This window comes from Cervus canadensis, chromosome 21, assembly GCF_019320065.1.
Source record: "Cervus canadensis isolate Bull #8, Minnesota chromosome 21, ASM1932006v1, whole genome shotgun sequence".
NCBI lineage: Eukaryota > Metazoa > Chordata > Mammalia > Artiodactyla > Cervidae > Cervus > Cervus canadensis.
In genome coordinates, this window is record NC_057406.1 from 10,078,266 (window position 1) to 10,099,419 (window position 21,154).

General features: G+C 53.7%; 2 protein-coding genes and 1 long non-coding RNA gene across 5 annotated transcripts; 1 reads left to right on the forward strand and 2 right to left on the reverse strand.

Moving 5' to 3' along the window:
• Positions 1 to 2,261: 2,261 nt before the first annotated feature.
• LGALS1 (galectin 1) lies at positions 2,262 to 5,677 on the reverse strand. The gene is made up of 4 exons (XM_043440380.1): positions 5,525 to 5,677; positions 4,104 to 4,183; positions 2,811 to 2,982; positions 2,262 to 2,466 (listed from the first exon to the last, which is right to left on the reverse strand). The coding sequence occupies exons 1-4, from the start codon at positions 5,531 to 5,533 to the stop codon at positions 2,320 to 2,322; spliced, it is 408 nt and encodes a 135-aa protein (XP_043296315.1). The 5' UTR covers positions 5,534 to 5,677; the 3' UTR covers positions 2,262 to 2,319.
• On the forward strand, positions 5,505 to 11,272 carry LOC122423384. 3 transcript variants are annotated; one of them, XR_006264138.1, is made up of 5 exons: positions 5,505 to 5,642; positions 6,668 to 6,751; positions 7,198 to 7,358; positions 7,456 to 7,632; positions 11,107 to 11,272. It is a non-coding gene; the product is annotated as an uncharacterized LOC122423384 (long non-coding RNA). The 3 variants fall into 3 exon arrangements; XR_006264139.1 differs by lacking the exon at positions 7,198 to 7,358 and having other exon boundaries at positions 6,668 to 6,835; XR_006264140.1 differs by lacking the exon at positions 7,198 to 7,358.
• A 2,287-nt stretch (positions 11,273 to 13,559) lies between these two features.
• Positions 13,560 to 19,462, reverse strand: LOC122423382 (pyridoxal phosphatase). The gene is made up of 2 exons (XM_043440379.1): positions 18,714 to 19,462; positions 13,560 to 14,878 (listed from the first exon to the last, which is right to left on the reverse strand). Exons 1-2 carry the CDS (start codon positions 19,285 to 19,287, stop codon positions 14,562 to 14,564), a joined length of 891 nt encoding a protein of 296 aa, XP_043296314.1. The 5' UTR covers positions 19,288 to 19,462; the 3' UTR covers positions 13,560 to 14,561.
• Between the last annotated feature and the right edge of the window lie 1,692 nt (positions 19,463 to 21,154).

Here is a 21,154-nt window from a genome sequence, read left to right on the forward strand (position 1 = left end):
TTACAGAGCCCCTACTATGTGCTAGGCACAATGCAGTTCTCCACATTATCTCAGCTAATCCTTGCAACAGTCACACAAGGTGGATACTAGTATTAATGCAATTTGATCGGTGAGGAAACAGGTTCAGAAGGGTTATGTAACTGGTCCAAGGGCACACAGTGATGGAACTAGGGTTTGAACACAGGTCTATCTGACTCCAAGCCCAGTTTATTTCCCCCACAGTCAGTGATCTCTCTCCTAATCCGCCCCAGGAGCTGTCCTCTGCCTGGCTGTAGTCCCAGTCCTGGTATATTGTGTGTTCAGCTAGTGTAGGGAGAGTAAGTAGGGCGAGAAAAAGGGCAGTCAAGAAGACACTTTCTCTAATGTCCAGCAGAGGGCGCCCCACCCACAGCCAGCCTTCCAAAGCTGTCTCTCTCTGGGTGGCCACTTGGGTGCCCCAGGAGAACCTGGAGATTGGGTGTGGCTCAAGGCAGCTCCCAGCCTGCGCGCTCCATCCTCCGTGGCCCACATAGAGATGTGTCCTGCAGCGGACCCACTGAGATGGGAGTCATCCACCCAAAGGGGCCAGTTGAAAATAATAGCCCCCATTTTACAGGTGAAAAAACTAAGGCTGGGGGAAAGAGACCTATCCAGTATTTCACAGCTGATGCTAGCTGTTCTGGAGACTGAAATTAGCCAAGCTCCCACCCCACACACACCTCAAGAGGCTGCCCTGGGGTTTGGGGGTTGCCCACTGAGGTTCTGATCCTAAGCCTTTTTGGAACACTGGCTCAGTTCCCAGGGGCTGTTTCCCAGGGAGGTAGGGGCGCTACAGCAGGGAACAGAAAGGAAAGGGGCAGAGGCAAAGTCAGTGTGCAGGGTTGCCCAGCCATCAGAGCTCATGTCCCTTCCCTTGTGACAAATGAGCATGACGGATCTGGGTGAAGCCTTGCCCTCCAAGGTAACACAACCTGGCTGGCCTTGGAAAGCACATCCTCTGGAAACCAGAAGAGGGGCTCATGGAGGCCTGATCACAAGCTGCGTGAGTCCCCTGCACTCCTCTGCTCTGCAGGGAAGAGGCTGTGTGCAGCAGGAGGCCCACCTGCCTCTATGTCTAGGCTCTCTGCAGGGGCTAGCATTCCTCCTCCCCCGTTCCTCCTATCAGAAATGGGCCAGCAGGTGGTGCCAGCGCCATTGCCCAAGCCCATCTTCCCATTGTTGGGTTAAGGGTCCTGAGTTTCCAGACTGGCACCCTGGTTGCCCTTACACTCCAGCATTCAGGGGTGTGGCCTGGCACCACAAACCTGGGGTGCTTGGGGAGCCCCAGAAGGCTCAGCTGGGCCTGGTACAGACCAGGGAGTCACCGCCCAGAGCCTGTTTCCTCCCTTTCAGATTCAGGAGATAAGATCTCAAGCGATAGTGGGGCAGGGACGGATATACCATCCACTGCGTGTTTGCCACGTGCCAGCCCTACGCTTGTCCTCCTTCACACAGCTCATTTCATCCTCACAACAATCCCACGAGAGGCTCTGTGCTATCCTCCCCATCATATAAATGAATAAACAGGCTCAGCGTGGTCAATTAAGGCCCAGAAGGGCACACAGCTGGTTTCCCTGCACTGTCTGAAATCGGACGGCTTCCTAGCTCATGAAGACAAACGAGGGGGCCCCAGGTATTCTTCCCTCTACCTCCCTCTGTGCTGCCCCAGATACCATGGCATGAATCAGCCTCTTCTTGCCTCTCTCCCTGTTTTCATTTATTCAATACCTTTTGAGCATCTACTGTGTGCTGGGGTCCACTGAGTTGGGAACTGTTTGAGGGCAGTGACTGGGGCTTATTTAGTATTGAGCTCCCTACTGTGTACTGAGCTTTCTGTTCAGCCCAGGGGACCCAGGGGAAGAAGATGTCAGTGGCACATAAGAGGTATGCCTGCACTTCAGTCGTGTTTAACTCTTTGCGACCCTATGGACTGTAGTCTGCCAGGTTCCTCTGTCCACAGGATTTTCCAGGCAAGAATACTGGAGTGGGTTAGAAGTCCACTTAAGAGGTATAACATCAAGGGAGTTCCCTGGCAGATCCAATGGTTAGATGCTTTCACTGCCATGGTCCTGGGTCCATCCCTGTTCAGGGAACTCAGATTCCATGAGCCACATAGCGCACCCCCACCCCCCAAAAATGTATGTATCAAGGTAGTGAATGAAAGTGAAGGAGAGGGCAGAGACAGGGCTTGGGGGAGTTGGCGGAACCCTCCTCTTCCACACCCACACACACAGGAGGCTGGATCAGGGGGAGTAGAGGCAGCTGCCTTTATTGGGGGCCATGAGCTGGCTGGCCCATGTGTCACTCAAAGGCCACACACTTGATCTTGAAGTCACCACCTGCAGCCAAGTAGTTGATGGCCTCCAGGTTGAGGCGGTTGGGGAACTTGAATTCGTACCCATCAGGCAGCTTGATGGTTAGGTCCGTCTGGTTGAAAGAGATGCATACCTGGGGATGCAGAAGGGCAGTGAGCACGTGGACCCCACAGGGACCCTCGACTCCGTGGCCACACCTGCAGCACGCAGATCCTAGGCCCTCCCAGAGCCCTTTCCTCACCCAGCCCTGACAACAGCCCTGCTTCATGGGTGAGGCCCTGAGGATGGGAGAAGGGGATACTGCTCACCGAGGAACACACAGCTGGTGAGGGAAGGGCAGGGAGATGGGAAGGGAGAGGAAGGGGGACGGGGGCTGGAGGGGTGGGACCTAGATCTCTAGCCACTCAACTCAGCTCTGCCCCAGCCCACCCAGTGCCCTGATCCCGCCCCTCCCCCCGCCCCCAGGCCCCAGCCCACCTCCGCAACACTTCCAGGCTGGAAGGGGAAAGCAGATTCCCGCTGCTCGGCCCCCCAGGCCCCGGCGTCCTTGCTATTACACACAATGGTGTTGATGTCCCCATGCGCATCGAAACGAGGGTTGAAGTGCAGGCACAGATTGTTATCGTCTTTGCCCAGGTTCAGCGAGAAGCTAGGAGGTAACAGGTGGGCTTGAGGCCGCCCCCTCAAGCCACAGCTACAGCTACCGGCTTCAGCCCCCTCAGACCCTCTAGTCTATGCCACCCACTCCACGTGAAGGCACCTCCCTGGGGAAACTCACTGAGCCGAGAGGCAGGAAACCTGGATTCTAGTTGTGTCCCTGCCTCCTCCTTGCTGTGTGCCCCTGAGCAAGTCCCGGCCCCTCTCTGGATCTCAGTATCCATATCTACACAGTGGGGGCTGCACAAAGAGGATCTCTTAAGGGTCTTGCTGTGCTGACAGCCAGGACTCTTGCAGACATGAATTTGTGTCCCAGCCCCTTTGGTCAAGGTCAGAGACTCCCTCCAGATGGTGACCTCTGGAAGGGCAACTGTCCTATCCGTCTTGTCTGTCTCGAGCCCTGGTACCCAGCGCAATGCGTGACACCCAGCAGGTAGATGCTCAATAACTGCGGAGCTCATGAACGAATAATAATAATACATTTGCTGAGTGGAGCTAACAGCAATGCCTACCTCTGAGGGTTTGGAAAGAATGGCACAAGCGGTGCGCGTGAAATCTGCGGCTCAGCTGGTCATCATCGTCACCGAGAGATCCAGCATTGCACCTTCACACAGCAACCTCCCCCCCGCTCCATGAATGATTTACAAATAAGGCTCAAGGCGGTGGGTTGACTGATCCAAGGTCACAAGACTCTGGAGAAACTAGGCCAACTGGCCGAATGAATGATGAGTTCATGAAGGAGTGAAAGGTCGAGAAAAGCGAAGAGTGGAGGGGAAAAAAAACGGATCTCTGAAGGCGGGCAGCAAGGGTGACGCCCTTCCATCCCTTCTCCCCGCTCCCTCAAGCCCCGCCCACAGCAAGGGGCGAGGGGAAGGCCAGCCGAGGTAGATGACGAGGCCGCAGCTGGTTCAGTTTAAGGGGGCGACAGTGGTGGGGGTGTCCAGACCCCGCGGAGGAAGTGACTCATCCAGAAGACGCGGCAGTTGAGGACCTGAAACCAGCCCCCGCCGGAGGGAGGGGCCGGTCCCGGTCAGCCACGCCCCTGGCCGGGCCCGGCTCCTCCCTCGAGCTGAGCCCCCGCCCCTTGCCGCCCGCCGCCCTCGCCCCCCTCACCTCTTGGCGTCTGCGGCCACCTCGCCCCGCACTCTGAGGCACTCCCCAGGTTTGAGATTCAGGTTACTGGCGACCAGACCCTGCGGAGACGAGACCCGCCCAGCCGGGTTAGAGGACGCAGTGGTGGGGGCGGGGGGGTGTGGTCAGGAGGGGTGGGTGGGGGTGAAGGGGTGGGGTCGTCCCCTTTTCAGGCTGCTCCGACCAGGCCGACCTGAAGCCTGAGGAACCCGGCTGCAAGATCTAGACTCTCCTCCTTTGCGTGGTCCTAGGCAAGTCCCTACTCCCAGCTGGGTCAATTTCTTGTCTGAAACATCACTGAGGTTCTAAGAAGACAGGATCTAGAAGTTTCTGCCATTCAGCCTGGGGATTTTAGATGCATTGTAGCCTGGGAGGTGGAGTGTTGTCTGTGCTCTATTGCCTGCCTCACTGAATAGATGGAGAGAGCCAGCCTCCACATGGGTCTCTGCGAGTTGGGGGCAAAGGAAGGTAAGTGAGGCTGTCTGTCCATCTGCTGGCGAGGAAGAGGCCTGGGGCTGGGCAGTGTCCACCATCCCCTTCAAGCCTCTCTGTGCAGAGAGGGACAGGGGCTGGAGAGGAGTCCCCCAAGGAGCACAGTTAGACCCCTCTAAGAAGGGAGAATGGCCCCCGGGGCAGGAGCCTGCACCCTAGCTGGTTCAGGGTTAACAAATTCAAGTGCAAAGCTTAACTGGTATGAGTGGTTCCTCCTGCCAGAAACTTGAATCCTGTCCCTAGGGGCCTGCATTAGATTCTAGCTTCCTCTTTGATATCCCTTATCACACATACACACCCCTCCTAGCTTGGAGGAATGGGCCATCCGGCACTCCCCCCCCCCCCCCAACCCCCGCCTGACTAGTCTGGACTGAATCACCCACTGCCGCTGGCTAACCTATGCAGGCTCCCCCCAGGCAGTGTGGCTCAGATCCTGGCGACTTTTCAGAGCTCTCTGGAGCACAGGGTGACTCTGCCCTGGCCCAGGGACTGGGGACAGCTGCAGGGGGGGAGGGGACAGGAGTTTCTATGGGGTGGAGGAGGGGGGAGGGACAGTGTCCTGGGCACTATGAAAATGCACACCCCCCCCCCCCCCCCGCCCCGCCATGTCCAGCCGGCCACACCCTTTCCACTCCCACTTCTCAAGAGAGCTGCAGAAAGTCAGACCTTGGCAGAAATAATTGTGCTATCAGATCCTGGAGGAATCCAGAAATTTCTTAAGCCAGAGAAGGTCTTGGGGGACCGTGGCCCTACCCTCATTTTACAGACACGGCCACTGAGGCCCAGAGAAGACACTTGTTCAAGGCCGCACCACGGGAACTAGAACCCAGATCTTGATCTACCCTCGCTCTCCCCGGCTGAACCCCCAGAGCATCTCTGGGCCTTAGGGTGGGGGGAGCCCCCATACTCACACAAGCCATGATTGAAGAGAGGAGGATGTTCCTGGAACTTCGGCACCAGCTGTCCGAAGACTCTGCAGGAGAAATGGGTTTCGGGCCGCTCCCACCCTTTTAACGGGACCAGACCCCGGTGAGTCCCGCCCCCTGGATGCTGAGCCAATTGTAACTCAGGAAGGGGATGGGGGGCCACAGGAGGCGGAGTTAATGGAATTTTGAAGCCTGTTCTGGAGCAGAGATGACCAATCAGAGTGGAAACCTCCCCCCATTCCTTCTAAGCCGTTCCCGCAAGGTCCAGGCTCCACCTCTCAATTCTCCTACCCCTTCCCAAAATTGTTCTGTGGCAAGGATTGGGGGAAGGCAGTGGAAAATAGTTTGAGGATGAGTTTGGTCCAAGAGTTAGTGAGAAGAGGGCCAGGGCTAGCTGGCTGAGCTGGGGGGATACCCAGAGAAGACAGCTGAAGGAGTGCAGCGTCCCTCGAGAATTAGATCTGGGGTTCAAGAGGCTCTGTTCCTTGGCAGGGGCCAGGGCGTGGCCTGCTCTGGGCGCCTCTGCAGAGGGCCCAGGACCCATTAACCACAAAGCCCTGCCTCCCCCGGAAACAGGGATTGCGGCTGCTGCTCAGCTCTTCACTAGCGCTAAAGAAAGGCTGGGCTGGTGCCAGGCTTGAGGCTGCCGCCCAGGCTCAGGACTCAGGCCGCGGGCTTTGGCCCTCCCGAGGGCCCTGCTGTGGATCTTCCAGGAGCCCCTGCCTAAGCTTCTGGCCTGTCCAAGAGGGTCAGTCCTGGAAGGAGGCCCAGGGTGAGCCAGACCATAAAGGGTTGGGGTCCCCGGTCCGTGCACCCGCCTCCATTCTTTCTCCCTCTGACGCCAGGCACAACTTTTTCCCCCCATCCGTTTAGCAGGTATTTTACCTAGCACCTATTATGTGCCTGGCCCTGAGCTGGCCTCAGAGGATTCAAAGATGAAGCCCTCAGTCCCTGCTCTCAAGTAGCTCTATGTTGGGGGCAGAATTTGACTGTGAGCCTAATTAGGAAGTAGCACGATGCTGGCTCTGAGAGAAGTCATGAGCAAGCACTGTGGTGGGGTGGTCCAGAATGGGAAGAATGTGGGTCTTTTCTTTTTTTGGCCACTCCACGTGACATGCGGGATCTTAGTTCCCTGACCAAGGATTGAACCCGTGCCAACTGCAGTGAACGGGCAGAGTCTTAACCACTGGACTGCCAGGGAAGTTCCAGAAGGTGGGTCTTCAAGGATGGGTGAAGAAGCAGGGACTGGCATTCCAGCATGGGCACAGAAATGAGACAGCACACGTCTGGGGAACCGTGAGCACCTGGGCATGGCTGGAGTTTAGGGGGTGCTGGGGAAAGGTGGGGTTATGAGGCTGGGAGGTCAATGGTACCTGGATCATGAAGGGCCTCATGGAAGGGTTTGGGCATTGTTTTATCTGAGGGTGCTGGGGAGGCCACAGAAAGTTATATGAAGATTGAGTAGTAAGGCCAGATCTAGACTGCAGGGAAAATCACTGTAGCAACTGACTTGAGGGTGGGTTCAAGGGGTGCTCACTTCACATTCAGAAACCAAGTAGAGAGAGGAGCATAGGGAGCCCTGGGTGGGTGGGGTGGGGGGCTTGCTAAGAGAGGTATCAGCCTCCTTCACATCACTGTCCTCCTTCTGAAATCACCAGCACTGAAGAGCTAAGAAGATGTGGACCAGGGGTGACTCACATCTGGAGGCCCTGCCCCGAGCTCGCTGCCTCCCCAGCCCCCATCTTCCTCCAGAGACTGAGGCCCATGCTGGCACAGGAGGAGAGGGGAGGGCACGGGGCTGAGAGGCAGACCCAGAGAGGTTGGGTGGCACCCCTTGTGAGCCCCTCACCCCTCCTCCTAGACCAAGCCAGCTGCCTCAGAAACCAACCACTTCTGTGCTTCACTTTTTCCTCCAGGGCCTCCTTCCAAACCTCCGAATTCGGGAGGGGTGGGTGGTGCCCAGCTCCACTGCTCCCCCTCTGAGGCCCACAGACACCCTCTCTGCCTGGACAAGGAATGAGGGTATTTCAGGAGGAGCCCTGGACCAAAGCCAGAGATGCTTCAGATGCAAGCCCTGCTGTGACAGCCATCAGGTGGGCCTGGCTGGCTTCTCCCCAGTGGTGGGGCTCTTAGGGCCTCAGGAGCTGCTCCTTCACTTCCCCCCATCCTGGAAGATGGGGTTCGGCACCAGGAAGTGTTTGTTGTTGGATGAGGGCTGCTTTACTCCTCTGTGGCATTTGGCCTGCCGAGGGCTGGTAGGGAGACAAAGTGGGATGGTGACATGGGGTGTAGGGCCCCAGAAAGACCCCTCTGGGAGTCTGGAGACTCGGGTTCTGGTGCCCTCCAAGGGCATCCCGGCAAGTTGCTTCTCCCTGCTTGCCTCAGTCTGCCTGTCTGTGAATTGGGCATGAGCAGCCCTGCTCTCTTGCACAAGATTAGCTCAAGGTAGAGTTCAGGTCTGTTGTACATCCTTAATAGATGATTCTTTTGTTCATAGAGTCTCAGAAGGTTTTTGCCTTCTTCTTGTATCTTCTCCCAGACTGAGTTCACCTTCCTGGGTCAGCACTTCTGGGAGGCCTCCCTCTCACCCCCACGTCATCCCTAGGTATTCCCCCCTGCCCCAGGCTGTGGTGGGGAGTCTCTACAGAGTCCAGTGTCACCTATAAGTAAGAGGGACCGTGGTTTTCTGGGGGGTGGGGAGCAGAGACAAGCTGCATTATACCCCCACCCCCAGTCTCAGGGCCTCCTGCTGGTGGCGCCCACTTATCTGTCAGGCCCTGTGCCCAGCGCCTAGCTTTCATACATTATCTCATTTCATTCTCACCTCCCTCCTGAAGCAGCCACCTGGGTCAAACTTCTGCACAGGGAAGCTGCTCTGGGGCCCTGAAGCGAAGCTGACATCAGAATCGGAGAGGAGGGGCAAGTCCTAATTTGGAGGCTGCTGGGCTGTAACTCCAGCCAAGGTCCTTGTCTCCCCCTGAACCTGTATCCAGGCCTGGAAAGTGGGGATGTTACCTATCTGCCTGGAGGGTTACAGGAGTGATGTGAGAGGGGCTGAAAGTCAACTGTCTCTCCTGCACTCCCCAAGGCCAAGCCCCGCCCCGCCAGACACTCTCCTCTGCCTCACCGCAGTGGAGGCAGCCAGTTCTCTGGAATTCCTCCATCCTGCAGGCTGGCCTTACCGGCTGGACCTTGGCTGCTACCATGAGAAATGAGTTGAGCTTGTCCAGACAGGAGATCCAGGCCAGCGTGGTTCTTCCCAGACTGCCGGCTCCCGCCCAGCCCCCGGGAAGGCTGTGGCTCCTCCAGCTGGCCGTGGTGGGGAGGGCTGCCAGACCCCCTGAGATACCAGCCCGGCTGAGGAGGGTGGGCGTGGCCAGAGCCAGCTTCAGAGCTCCCACCCAGAGAGGGTGGCCGCTTGGCCAGGGTCACAGGAGGAGCTCGGGCTGCAGTGCTTTCATCTGCTGAGCCAAGGAAAGAACAGTATGATGCTGGGATTCTTGGACCTCAAAAGTGATCTTTTCCTCCTGTTCCATGAAGGGTCAGAAGGACTAGTGGGGGGGTGCCCCCAACTTCAGATACTTTTCCAAGCAGATTGTGCTGGAGCCCACCTCCTCACTTACCTGCTCATCCTTTCTCACCTCCCTGCCTTTGCTTGTGCTGCTCCACATGCTCAGACAGCCATCTCCCCAAACACAGGGGCTCTGTCACTTTGCCTTCCCACCTAGTGTTTGTCCCCCTCTGAACACAGGCCCCAGGCCCCAGCTTGCCTTTGGAGAATCACCTCTCCTCTCATATGAGGTTTAGGTGAGGTCCAGACCCTGTCCTTCATTATCCTCCAGGGCTCAGGCATGAGTCTTTTTAATTTTTTTTTAATGATTCTTTGGTGTGTGTGGGTGTGGGTGACATAATTATAGACTCACAGGAAGCTAAGAGCTTTTTAAGAGCTTAGAAAATATTTGAGACTTGAAGAAAAAAAAACGTGTTGGCCCCCAAATACTAAGACTGCAGAGCTGAAGTTAATAAATGTTTACTTTGGTCAAACCTAACCCTTGCTACTCATAAAAACTGTATTGCCTTTGAAAACAACTTTGTGGGTGGAATTTTCTTCTTCAAAAGCATGTCCAAGTCTTCCTAGAGATTGGTCACTCTTACATTAGATCCCCATAGCCAAATAATGTCTAAAATGAGAGTATAAAAATCCTTGGAGATATGTATAGTAACCCCCCCATAAATATATTTAATGGGGGCTGTGGATGCATTTTAATGTTTTCTATAATGTGCTTGGGACCTGTGTATTAGGAGAGTTTGGAGTTGTAAGTAACAGAAAACTCAATAAAAACCGCTTTAAAATTAAGAAAAATTCACAAGCAGTCTGGAGCTAGGTTTCCATGGCAGATTAATTCAGTGGCTCAGTGAAATCATAAAAGATCTGGGTTCCTGTATGATCATGGATTATGGCCATATAGACAGTCTTCACTCTTCTGCACAACCACAATCCACACTTAGCCCCTGCTTTTAGGACAGACAATGTAAAAGATTTGAGATGAACTGTCTTCATACTTGTAACATACTCTCGAACAAGCCAGTTTAAAAATGTCAATATACGTACAGAGAAACTAAGCAAATTGGACAAATAGAAAACAACTGGGAATGTAGATGAAGGGCATGAGTGTTCATGGTGCCATTCTTACACCTTTTCTGTTGGTTTGAAACTTTTGTAAATTAGGGACTTTCCTGGTGGCCCAGTGGCTAAGACTCTGCACTCCCAATGCAGGGAGCCTGGGTTCTTTTTTTTTTTTTTTTTTCAGTATTTCAACAAGTCACTGGATATTACATGTTTATTCTTAGGAAGGTTGTATAGACTGAAACATTAAGTTTCTTTGCTTCTGATGGTAGTATAATTTAGTGACATTTGTTACATGGCCCTCATTAAAGAGTGGAAAAAGAATTACTTTAAAATGCAGATTGATATAAAAAATTAAGCATTCTAATTTATACAGGCTAAAATGCTACATATTATTAACAATAGTAATAAAATTATAGTTCTATAGACTTTAATTTATTAGCTTTTCATTATTAGCCTCAAGGAACATTTATTAGCCACCTATTAATTTAAAAAAAATTTTTTTTTTTATTAGTTGGAGGCTAAGGGAGCCTGGGTTCTATCCCTGGTTAGGGAACTAGATCCCACATGCCACAACTAAGAGTTCGCATGCTGCAATTTAAGATCCTGCATTCCGCAAGTAAGAGCTGATGCAGTCAAAAAATAAATAACTGAGGGAGTGTGACATAGTAAGAAATGTGTATTTGGTTAATGACCCTGGTTCCTGACATAAGAGTTCCTAAATCCTGTGGAATTTCCTGGGTGATAGGAGCATTTTTTGTTCTGATAAGGTGACTCTTAGTGGGCACTTGGATGGCTTCAAGGTAGGGGCTGGTCACCAGAAAGACCAAGCAGTGATCAGAAGCTTGGAACTTTCGGCTTCGCCACCCATCTTACAAGAAGGGGAGAGGAGCTAGAGACTAGTGATCTATCATGCCAATGTGATAAACCCCCTCCATAGGAATCCCCAAGCTACACAGTTTGGAGAGCTTCTAGGTTGGTGAACATGCCCACATGTTGGGAGGGTCGCACACCCTAACCCCACCGGGACAGCAGCTCTTCTCTTGGTGCCCTCCAGGACCTCGCCCTGTGTGTGTCTTCATCTCACTGTTCACCCGTATGCTCTGTCATATCCTTTGTTATAGAATAAACCCATAATCATAGTTTCCCTGAGTTTTGTGAACCATTGTAACAAATGATCAAACCTGAGAAGCGGGCTGTGGGAACCTCTGATTTATAGCCAGTTGATCAGAGTATAGGTAACAACCTGGCACTTGGACCTGGCATTGAAGTAGGGGAAAGCCTAGGGGGGCTGAGCCCTTAACCTGTGGGGTCTACACTGACTCCAGGTAGTGTCGAAATTGAATTAGGTTGTACCAGGTGTTCGCAGAAAACTGGAGAATTGCTTGATGTAGAAACCTTGCACATTTTCGTGTCAGAAGTACCGTATCCTGTGGGTAAACAGTTTTCCCTTTCAGTTGGTGTCAGAGAAGTGGGATTTGCTACAAAGGCCCAGGCTCATAGGAATGTGTGGGTTGAAAAGAGAAAGCATGAAAGGGCAGGGGTGAGGAACCTTTGATTCCTAGGTGGTCACGTGGTCACCCATGGTCCGAGCAGCAGTGCTGCGTTGCCTCTAAAGGTAAACCTGGGAGAATTCTCTGGCGCTCCAGTGGTTAGGACTAGCAATTTCATGGCCCAGGGCCTGGATTCAGTCCCTGATTGATTGGGTAAATAAGGTCCTGCAAGCCATGCAGCTTGGCAAAAAAAAAATTATGCGCATTCTTAAAAATTTTTTTAATTAAATAAATAAAGGTAAATGTTACCAGTGGAATTTAGACATGGCTCCAAGTCCTGGGGAGTCGGCTAAATGGATGCATAAGGAATTGTGAAAAAAGTAAAACTTACAGACCTGTAGTTATGGTTATCTGTAAGAGATAAAATGAAATCAAGAGGGAATGCTGGGTGGGATTCTGATGCTAGACCAAGCTCAGATTTATTTCAGCGAGTCTGAGCTTCAGCCACTAACTCAAAGCCACTGCCAGAGGGAAAAATTATGGCAGGAATAACAGAAAGTATCTCTCAGGCTTCTGTTCACCAAGAAAGTAGTCAGCAGACAGGGGTGGGGGTGGGGTGAGGCAAAACTAGGAAACTAATGAAACCAGGGGGTATAATGTGAAGGAGTTGTTTCGTCAGTTGGTGTCATCGGTTTCCTGAAATATTAGCTAGGAATCTCGTGAAGACCATATGGTATTCATTGTGCTGTTCTTAGACTTTTTCTGATGGTTTGCAACTTTTAGAGGTCTAGGCAAAATACCCCCAAGTGCTTCCCATTTTTCTGAAGCAGAGTCACAGAGCAGAGAAATATACCAGGTCATGCCTTGTGATCACATAATGGATGCAACCGCTTCCACATCCAAAGCCCGTAAGAGTGAGAGGATGAGAGGGATGCACCTGGAGGGTGTTGGACCATCTCATGGGGCAGCCAATAGACTCCTTTAAGCCTTAACCAAAAGTCACCAGAAGAGCACATTTGTGCCCACCTCCTGATGCAGCCAGACTCAGTCAAGCACTTCGTCCTCCCAAGAAGAACCACACTGAAGAGAATTTTCCAGACCTTTAAGTCCCATCCCTCACTTTACAGATGAGGAAACAGGCTGAGCAGGAAGGGGGCTTGTGCAAGCTCAAATGACAAGTGCATCAGTGACAGTCAGGCCTGCCCGTCAGCCAGCTTCCAGCTGGGCACCTGCTCTGCAGGAGGCCCTGAGAAGCTCGAGGCCAGCAGGGCAGACAGTCACAGCAGCAGCCCAGGTGTGAAGGATGCCTGAAATCCTGTGGAGGGGTGTGCACTGCATTTCCCCTGAGCTCCTGGAGGAGGGCGAAGACCTGTCTCCCCCTTCAGTCTCTGCAGAGCAGGGCTGCAGCCTCCGAGTCAGCCAACACAAGTTCCGGCCCCACTCAGGTGGTCACACTTCCTAGGTGTGTGCCCTTGTGTAAGCTAACATCACCTTTTTGACCCTCGTTCCCCAAGGAGTAAAGTGGAATGAGTAATGCAAGCTTGCTGGATTTTCTGAAGGACTGAAACATATTGTTCTATAAAGACTCAGTGAGGGGGACCCTCCCTGGTGGTTCCAGTGGTTAAGATTCTGTACTTCCAGTACAGGAGGCAGAGGTTCAACCTCTGGTCGGGGAACTAGATTCCATATACCATGTGGCATGGCCAAAAAATTTTTAAAAAAATAAAAAGACTCCGTGAGGCATAAAGTGCTATTAAGCTAAGGTACCACTCTACGCAGAGAACATGCTGGAAATGGGGTGGACCATTTCACAGAGGGAATGGGCCAGTTTTCCGGAGAGCAGGCTCAGGCAGGGGCTCCTCCCCCGGTCCCACCCTGGACACAGACTTGAACCCACAAAGACACTCCTACTCGCACTTTATTAAGTACGGGAGGACTAGTTACAACAGGGGTGGAGGTGGCGGGGGAAGGCTCAGCCCCCACCCCCACCATCAGTGGCACACGATAATAAATAACTGGGGTGGGCACGGGAGAGAGGCGGCACAGCAAGCCCCGATAGCACAGCAGGGGCACAAACGCCCCACTCCCAAGCTGTGGCCGCCATCAGCACTGGCCTGATACCATGATCAGGGAGGGGTGGGGCCCTCACTACAGAAGCCTCCAGAGCCACTAAGGGCCCCCTCTGTGGAGGAGAGGTGTCTTCAGCACTTGGACCCTTATTTATGAACAGAAATCTGGACCCCTGGCTGGTCCAGTCAGACCCAGATAGTCGAGAGGCCAAGGTCTCTCAGACTTCTAGATTGTTCTATCCAGGATCCAAGAGACTAATGGCTCATTACTACCGGGGTCCTGATTGGTCTACCCAGGACCTAGGACCTGAGAGGGTCACTGTCACTTAGGCTCCCAACCGGTCCACTCAGGACCCAACAGCAATGCGTCACTATCACTTAGCCTTCTGATTGGTCCATTCAGAGTAATGATTCCTGGTTACCTAGACCTCTGATTGGTCAACAGGCACCCCAGGCCAGGACCCAGGAAGAGCTCTAGAGGCCCCAAGGCAGAACTGGGGAATTAGGTGCTCAGGGTTGGGGAGATCTTCACAAGGCAGCAGGGCCCAGATTGAAACAAGGGGAGGTCACAGGGCAGGATATAAGGCCACCTGGCTGGGTCAGGCCGGGGTGAACCACTAAGAGGGGAGGGGGCAGCTTCCGGGATAGCGAAGAGTGCCCAGCCACTGTTGGGGGCGGGTGTAGGGACCTCGACTCCTTCCCCGGGTTCCAGTCCCACCCGGGTAGAAACTGGGGTGCGGGAGCCGGTAGCCCTTAATGCAGCTCTTGGCCCATCACCTCCACCTACGGGAACAGGGTAAGGGAGGGTTGCGGCTGCACTTGCGTCAGTGGGCTCAGTCCTCCAACCCCTCCATCAAGTCCGCGATGCTCTCCACGTAGTAATGGGGCACGAGGTCGTGCTGGCCGGCCACCAGGTAGGCCTGGGCCTCCTCCAGGCGGGAGACGCCCGTGAGTGTGAGCACGGTGGTCATGCCGCAGCGGTGGCCGAAGAGGATGTCGGTCTCCAGGCGGTCGCCCACCATCAGCGTGCGGCCAGGGTCCACGCTGAAGTGCTCTGTGATGCACTCGAACATGTAGGGGCTGGGCTTGCCCACCACCAGGGCCTGGCGGCCCGAGGCTGTCTCCACGGCGGCAGCCAAGCTCCCGGTGCCTGCAGGGACACGGATACTTGGTCAGTGCGGGCGGCAGCGGGAAGGCATCCAGGCCTGGGAACTGGAATCCTCAGAAGCAGCTTGGCGTGGGGGTTAAAGCAGGCTGAAATGAGTGAAAAGGCTGCCTGCTTCCCAGTTTTAGTGTGGGGGTTAAGGGCAGAGATTCTGCAACCAGCTGCCTGCATTCACATCCCATCTCCACTTTTCTTTGGCAAGCTATTAACCTCCCTGTGCCTCAGTTTTCCCATCTCGAATATGGAGCCACTGCACATAACCAGGCCTGGCTCAGTCAGTCCTGCCTGTGGTTCACTATTTTACCCTGGCAGTCATACATCTCTGGGCAAGCCAATCTCTTTGAGTTTTCTTGGACTCACTGGAAAGGGGGATCCAAGTGATGCCTGCCTTCAAAGAGGTGCTGTGGGCACCACAGGGGCAAGTGCTTTGGAAATGGAAAAGCACTTAACCAAGAGCAGTTGTGGTTATTGCTACAAGAATGTGTTCTGGCATCGGAAATTGGCACCAGCTCTTTTGGAACAGCAGGGCACAGAAATGTTTGCACCTCTGACCCAGTCTGCCTCCGCTGGGAGTGATCACAAGGCGAGAATTCAGACTGGAGACAAAAGCTACATGCTTGAAGATGTCCGTGGCTGCAGTAACTATAATAAGCAGAATTGTGGAACGCACCCAAGTATTGAACAATAGGAGGGCTGTTGAGAAAAGGACGGTTCTGATTCTCAGCCCAGGACCATCCTGCCCCATACAATGAGTCCACTGTGCCCGTCCCAGCGGTACATCTTTGTGCCAGAATGTTCTACCTTCACACTAATGTCCCTGAACAAATGATGATGATAATCACAATTTACTAGGCACATTCTAAAGTGCCAGGGGAGGTGCGGGAGTTCATGAACACCCATTTTACAGATGACAAAACTGATGTTCAGTGTTGTTAAAAGTAACTTGTCCAGGGTTGCACAGCTTAGTAAATGGCAGGTAAAGGATATGCATTCAGGTAAGTCTGACTCAGACACATGAGGGCCGGCCTATACTGGCTCTGGAGTGCTGAATGTTTCCTTTTCAGGAATTCTGTGAGTTGGTAGTTAAACAAAGCTACTGTTTAAAGTCAACTCATATGAACTTAAATAAAATGTTTAAAACAAAGGTAATATGTTCTCAAAACTCATCACTGCCTAATTATTTTACCATTATCTATGCTCTTGAGGTTATTTACATCCGTAATGATGGAAATATTACAGAATGGTGTGTACTTACCTTCCTTCCCAAGCCCACGATGGGAAGTGACCTCACATTGGTAGGCTGAAATCGGCCACCGGGGGGAGTACTAACACCACAGAAATTGGCAAAAGTGTAAATCAAGGCTCTTCCGGTTCTTAAAGATTTATCAGTACATCACTACTCTGATCCCAAACATTCTGGGCCTCCTGTCTCCCTTCTCACAATGAATGACATTCAACGTGATTAAGCCAAAGGCACAGAAGGTGCACAAACAGCAAGTGTCTTCAGCCCTGCAGCCCCCAGATGAGGAGGAAGAACTTCCCTGGGATCAGGGCAGAGCTGGCCCAGAGTGACCCTGTGGGGCAGGTCTCCCTGACCTCTGACCTAGAACTTGCCCACTCGGTTTCCTAAGAACTGAGTCAGGAGGAAAAGCCATTTGCTCTTTGGTTAGAAATTCCTTCCAGAATGGGAAGGGCTCAACTGAGTCATCCCAAAGGGATTTTCTTGGCTCCAGGACCATCGCTCTGTTAGTGTCTTTCTTTCCTACCAGGTCTGAGCCTATCACTCTCGGCCCCTCGTGTCCCACCTCAGTCAGTATTACTGAGGCCCAACTATGTGCCGGGCACCAGGGATAGAGCAGTGAAGGAAACTGAGATCCGTATTCTGGGGGAGTGAGCATCCCAGCAGGAGAGTCTGAACGCAACTCCGCCCTCAGACCATCACATCCCAGTCTTCTCAACATCCTGTCATCCAAGAGTCCTGTATATTCTGCTGGTGACGTATTCCTAAGACAGCAGGCTTTTCTATTTGCCAGCTCAACTGGCTGCCACGTGGTAACAAGATAAACGCACAATTAAGCAGACCCATAGGGATGGGAGGGGGAACTGGGGTGAAATTCACATTATTTCAGATTTTATGCATACTGGGGTCTTTATTTAAAATGTTATTCCACTCACAAAGCTGCACAATTCAGTCATGCTCAAACAGGATAGCAGTGGTGTATTTCCTGAGCTCTGTCTCCCCCTCTTGGCTGTGGGAATGACCAGCACAGTTGGCAGGCACAGCCAGGTGGGTGCTGAGATTCAAGGGGCACACGTGGGCAGGGCCTGGTCTCTCCCCAGCACCTCCACACCATCCCTCCTGAGCCCTTAGGCGGACTTCTGAACCCACAGCCTTCACCTGAGCTTTGAAGCCTCTGGAGAAACTCACTTTTCACAGCACAGTGTCAGGCAGGCAGGAGCTGCTGGCAGCTGGGAGCCCTGAGCAGCGCTCTCCCCTTGGATTTATGGGGACACTAAAGTGGTCATGCAGCAAGTAGGTCTGCGGCAAAGCCAAGATAGGCCTAGAACTATTAAGTTTCTCAGCTTGGAACTGATTCTGCCATGGCCCAAGCCCTGTTCCATTCCTGAGAGCCGTGTCCTGCAAGATGCCTCCTCTAGGAAGACTTCCCAGGTCTCCTCAGCTCTAGGCCCTCCCTGCCACCCATCATAATACTCTATCTACTCCATCAATTTCACCCTGCCCTCCCAGGATCTGGAATCAGTCAAGTCAGTGGCCAGCAGGGAGAAAGTGATGGATGTCTGTCCCTCCCTCGGCCGACTGACTGGTTGTCCCTGCTGTCAGTTAGCCTTTGCTACCCTCTGCTCTTGTCTAACGTGAACCCTCCAAGATGTAGAAGCCTCTTTTGCTCCCGCCTCCTCTGCAGATGTGAAATTCCCAGATGACAGCAGCAAAGAGTGCCCTGGATGGCGGGGGTGGGGTTTAGAGGCTGGGGATAAGGTGGCCTCAAGCACCAAGTTCAGGTCCTCTTGCTTTTGGGTAGCTCACATCCCTTCTCTTAGCCTCAGTTTCTTTAACTGGGAAATGGAACAATAACTTCCATGTCCAGAGTAATTCTGAAACTAACAGACACCTAGGTGCTTCATAAAGCTCTGTAACAGGAGAGGGCTCAGATACAATTTACATCATCTGAGCACCTATTACAGAGCAAGCACTTGCCCTGATCACTCTCTCCTCAGCGAAACTAAAACTGACATGTTAGTATTCCCATTTTACCCCTAGGGAGGAGATGCTCCACGGTTATGTAATTTAACAAGATTACAGAGCCCTGAAGCTGGAACTCAGGTCAAACTCCATCCACTGCCCATTCTCTCCGCACACCTGCCTTCAATCTGCCGCCAGAAACGCCTGTTCCAACCTTCGGGGCGGGGGAGGGCAGGGGGGATGGAAGGCTTTGTCCCCAACTCTCCCACCTCACTCCGATGGCGGGTGGGGAAAATGACAGGAGTCATGGAGGCTGGTTCAGGAAGGCTAGGGTTGAGAGTAGGGGCCCAGGATTGCACCCGTGACTCCCCGAGCCACAGTGTCCTCATCTGACCAACCGGACCCCACTTCTGCCCATCACAGCGTGGCAGCTGCAAGAAAGCTGCAAGAAATACCAGATGCGGCCATGAAGACATGCAGGGCTGTTGCTGGGTGGGGACCGCCCGCACATCCCTCCAGGCCCCCTCCTATCGCCTGGAGACGCCCCTTCCCCAGCCCTCACCCCCAGGCATGGAGCTGAAAGCGCGGGCCGCCCCCCAGCTGTTTCCCCGCGCTCACCGGGGGTCCGGCTGCCGTCGCTGAGCGGGTGCCACGGGTCGCGGTCGGTGGCCACCAGCAGGCAGTCGGGGTCGCGCAAGTGCGCGCAGGCCTCGCTCAGCTTGGCGAAGGAGAAGTGCTCGTCGTAGCCCACAAGCACGGCGCGCACGCGCGGGGCCGCGCCCGGGTCCTCGCTGGGGTCCCCCGCCAGGCGCAGCCCGGCGGCGCGCAACTCGGCCCGCAGCCCTTCACCGCCCAGCACGAACACCGCGCCCTGAGTGTCCGGGGGTCCGAGAAGGCGCTGGCGCAGCAAGCGCGCGGCGCACAGCGCGGAGCTGAAGAGCTGCTCGGAGCGCAGCCCCCCGAAGCCGAGACGTGCGAAGCGGAGGGCCAGCTCTGGCCGCGCGCGCCGGCTGTTGTTGCTTACGAAGAGCGTCGCCTTGCCAGCCCGAGCCAGTCTCTCCAGCAGCTCGGGGGCGCCCGGCACTGCTCGCTCGCCGTTCCACAGCACCCCGTCGCAGTCGAACAGTACCCCCTGCGCCCGGCCCACCACGTCGCGCAGGGCCGCGCCGCGCAGCCTTTCGCAGCGCGCCATGCAGCAGCCTGGCTGCCCGCACACCGGAGCCGCGCCGCTCTCTTCCCGCGGGCACAGCGCGCTCGCCCGCAGAAGGCCTGTCGCGGGCACCCACCAATCGGCGCGCCGGAAGGGCCAGGGGGCGGGGCCACGGCCTGATCTGCAGCCAATGGGAGGGAGAATCTCGGAGAGGAGCGGCGAGGGTGCTGCGAGCTACAAGAGCCTGGAGAAAAGGGAGTAATCTCGAGCTCCACCGAGGGAAGGGGGACCAATGAAGACCTAGCCTGGTCTTTCGTCCCGCCTCTTAGCCCCTCTGGACCAATAGCCGCAGAGCTTCAGCCCTGACTCGCCGCCTGCCGGGAAAGGGACTGACCTTTTTGACCAATAAGGAGTTACGAATAGAAAAATAAGGCCCGCTCCTTGTTCCCCAGCCAATCACAAGCTTAAGACAGATGGTTGCTAGGAGGAAAACAAATGCTAAAGGAGATGTTATCTTTGGGTCAAATCTCACTGCCTTCTGAACCCTAGACCCTAGACTCTCCAGTTCCGAGCGGAGTCCTGGGAAGTCCTGGGATGCAGAGTGTGGTTTTGATTGGGGAGAGAGGCACATGGTGTCCCCTCAGACGCTGGAGCCCTTGGCCTAGACCAGTGGTTTCCCACACTGTCTGCGCATAGAGTTCCCAAGGAAACGGATTTTTTTTTTTTTTATTATATAATTTACACACAGTAAGATGTGTGGATCTTAAGTGTATAGTTCGATGACTTTTGATAAACGTTTTTTAAAACGTATGATAGGACCCCAGAAATTCTGATTTTAATTCCTTTGGGTGAGCCCTGGCTTTTTTTTAATTTGTGTTTTAATCACCCAGGGATTCTACTGTGAGGCCAGAATGGAGAGGCACTGGGCTAGAGGCAGCTTGGTCCCTACTTGATGAGGAATGTGTCACAATTCTAAGGCTGTCTGCCAACCTCTGAGAAGACTCTGAAGACTGGTCTGACCCCCAGGAGCAACTGGAGCTTCAAAGACCCAAGAAAAGGCACACCATCAGCCTCCGGGGCTTATATTTTCTGTTTCTCATTGCCCTGGGCTTTTGCTCCTGACCTTTTGCATAGGTGGTCTCCTTCACTTAAAACGTTCTTCCTTCTTCCTCTACCTGGCCAGCTCCTGAAAGACTTGGCACCCTCCAAGAAGCCATCCTGACATCTACCCTACACACACACACACACACACACGCACACACACAACCAGTGTGGGTTAAATGGCTTGCTCCTAAGTGGGCTCTCATGGGCTCCTGGTGCCATGACACTTGATTTTTTTTTTTTTTTGCCCTGCCACACAGCTTGCAGGATCTTAGTTCCCCGACCAGGGATGGAAACTGCACCCTTGGTAGTGAGGTTGGAGTCCTGACCACTGGACCAGGAAACGGCCATGACACATGATTCTAATTGTCAATTCTGCCCGTTCCCAGGAGCTCCCTGGGCATAGGGCTGAGTTGGGACCTAGCCCAGAGTCTGGCACAGAGCATGGTCAGGGAATGTTTGAAGACAGGTTCATCCTTGCTCCCCGGGGAGCCTTCCCTGGGAACAGAGACCACCACAGGTGCGGGAAAACAGTGACGGCAGCCATGACTTACAGGGCACTTCTGTGTGCAAAGGCAGTGCTTTGGTCTTTACAAGTGTCTCATTTAATCCTCACAACAACATTTCTGTGGTGGAAGTTGTTAAAGTGATTTCACATATGAAGAAAAGGAAACTCCAATTGCTCAGGATATGAGGGACAGGCTCTGGAATCAAGCAGACCTGGGCCAGGTCTATGCCTCACTTGCCATGTAACCTTGGTCACTTTCTGAGTTTCAGTCTCCTCACCTGTAAGAGGTAATGGAATTTA

Bases quoted from the DNA above. Each gene is read 5' to 3' on its own strand.
- LGALS1 (XM_043440380.1), bottom strand. The intron at 2,983-4,103 runs GTGAGGGGGGCG...GTTACCTCCTAG, and splicing joins GTGGCCGCAGACGCCAAGAG to CTTCTCGCTGAACCTGGGCA. The intron at 2,467-2,810 runs GTGGGCTGGGGC...CTGCATCCCCAG, and splicing joins AGCCTGGAAGTGTTGCGGAG to GTATGCATCTCTTTCAACCA.
- LOC122423382 (XM_043440379.1), bottom strand. From the start codon at position 19,287: ATGGCGCGCTGCGAAAGGCTGCGCGGCGCGGCCCTGCGCGACGTGGTG. The intron at 14,879-18,713 runs GTGAGCGCGGGG...GTGTCCCTGCAG, and splicing joins CGACGGCAGCCGGACCCCCG to GCACCGGGAGCTTGGCTGCC.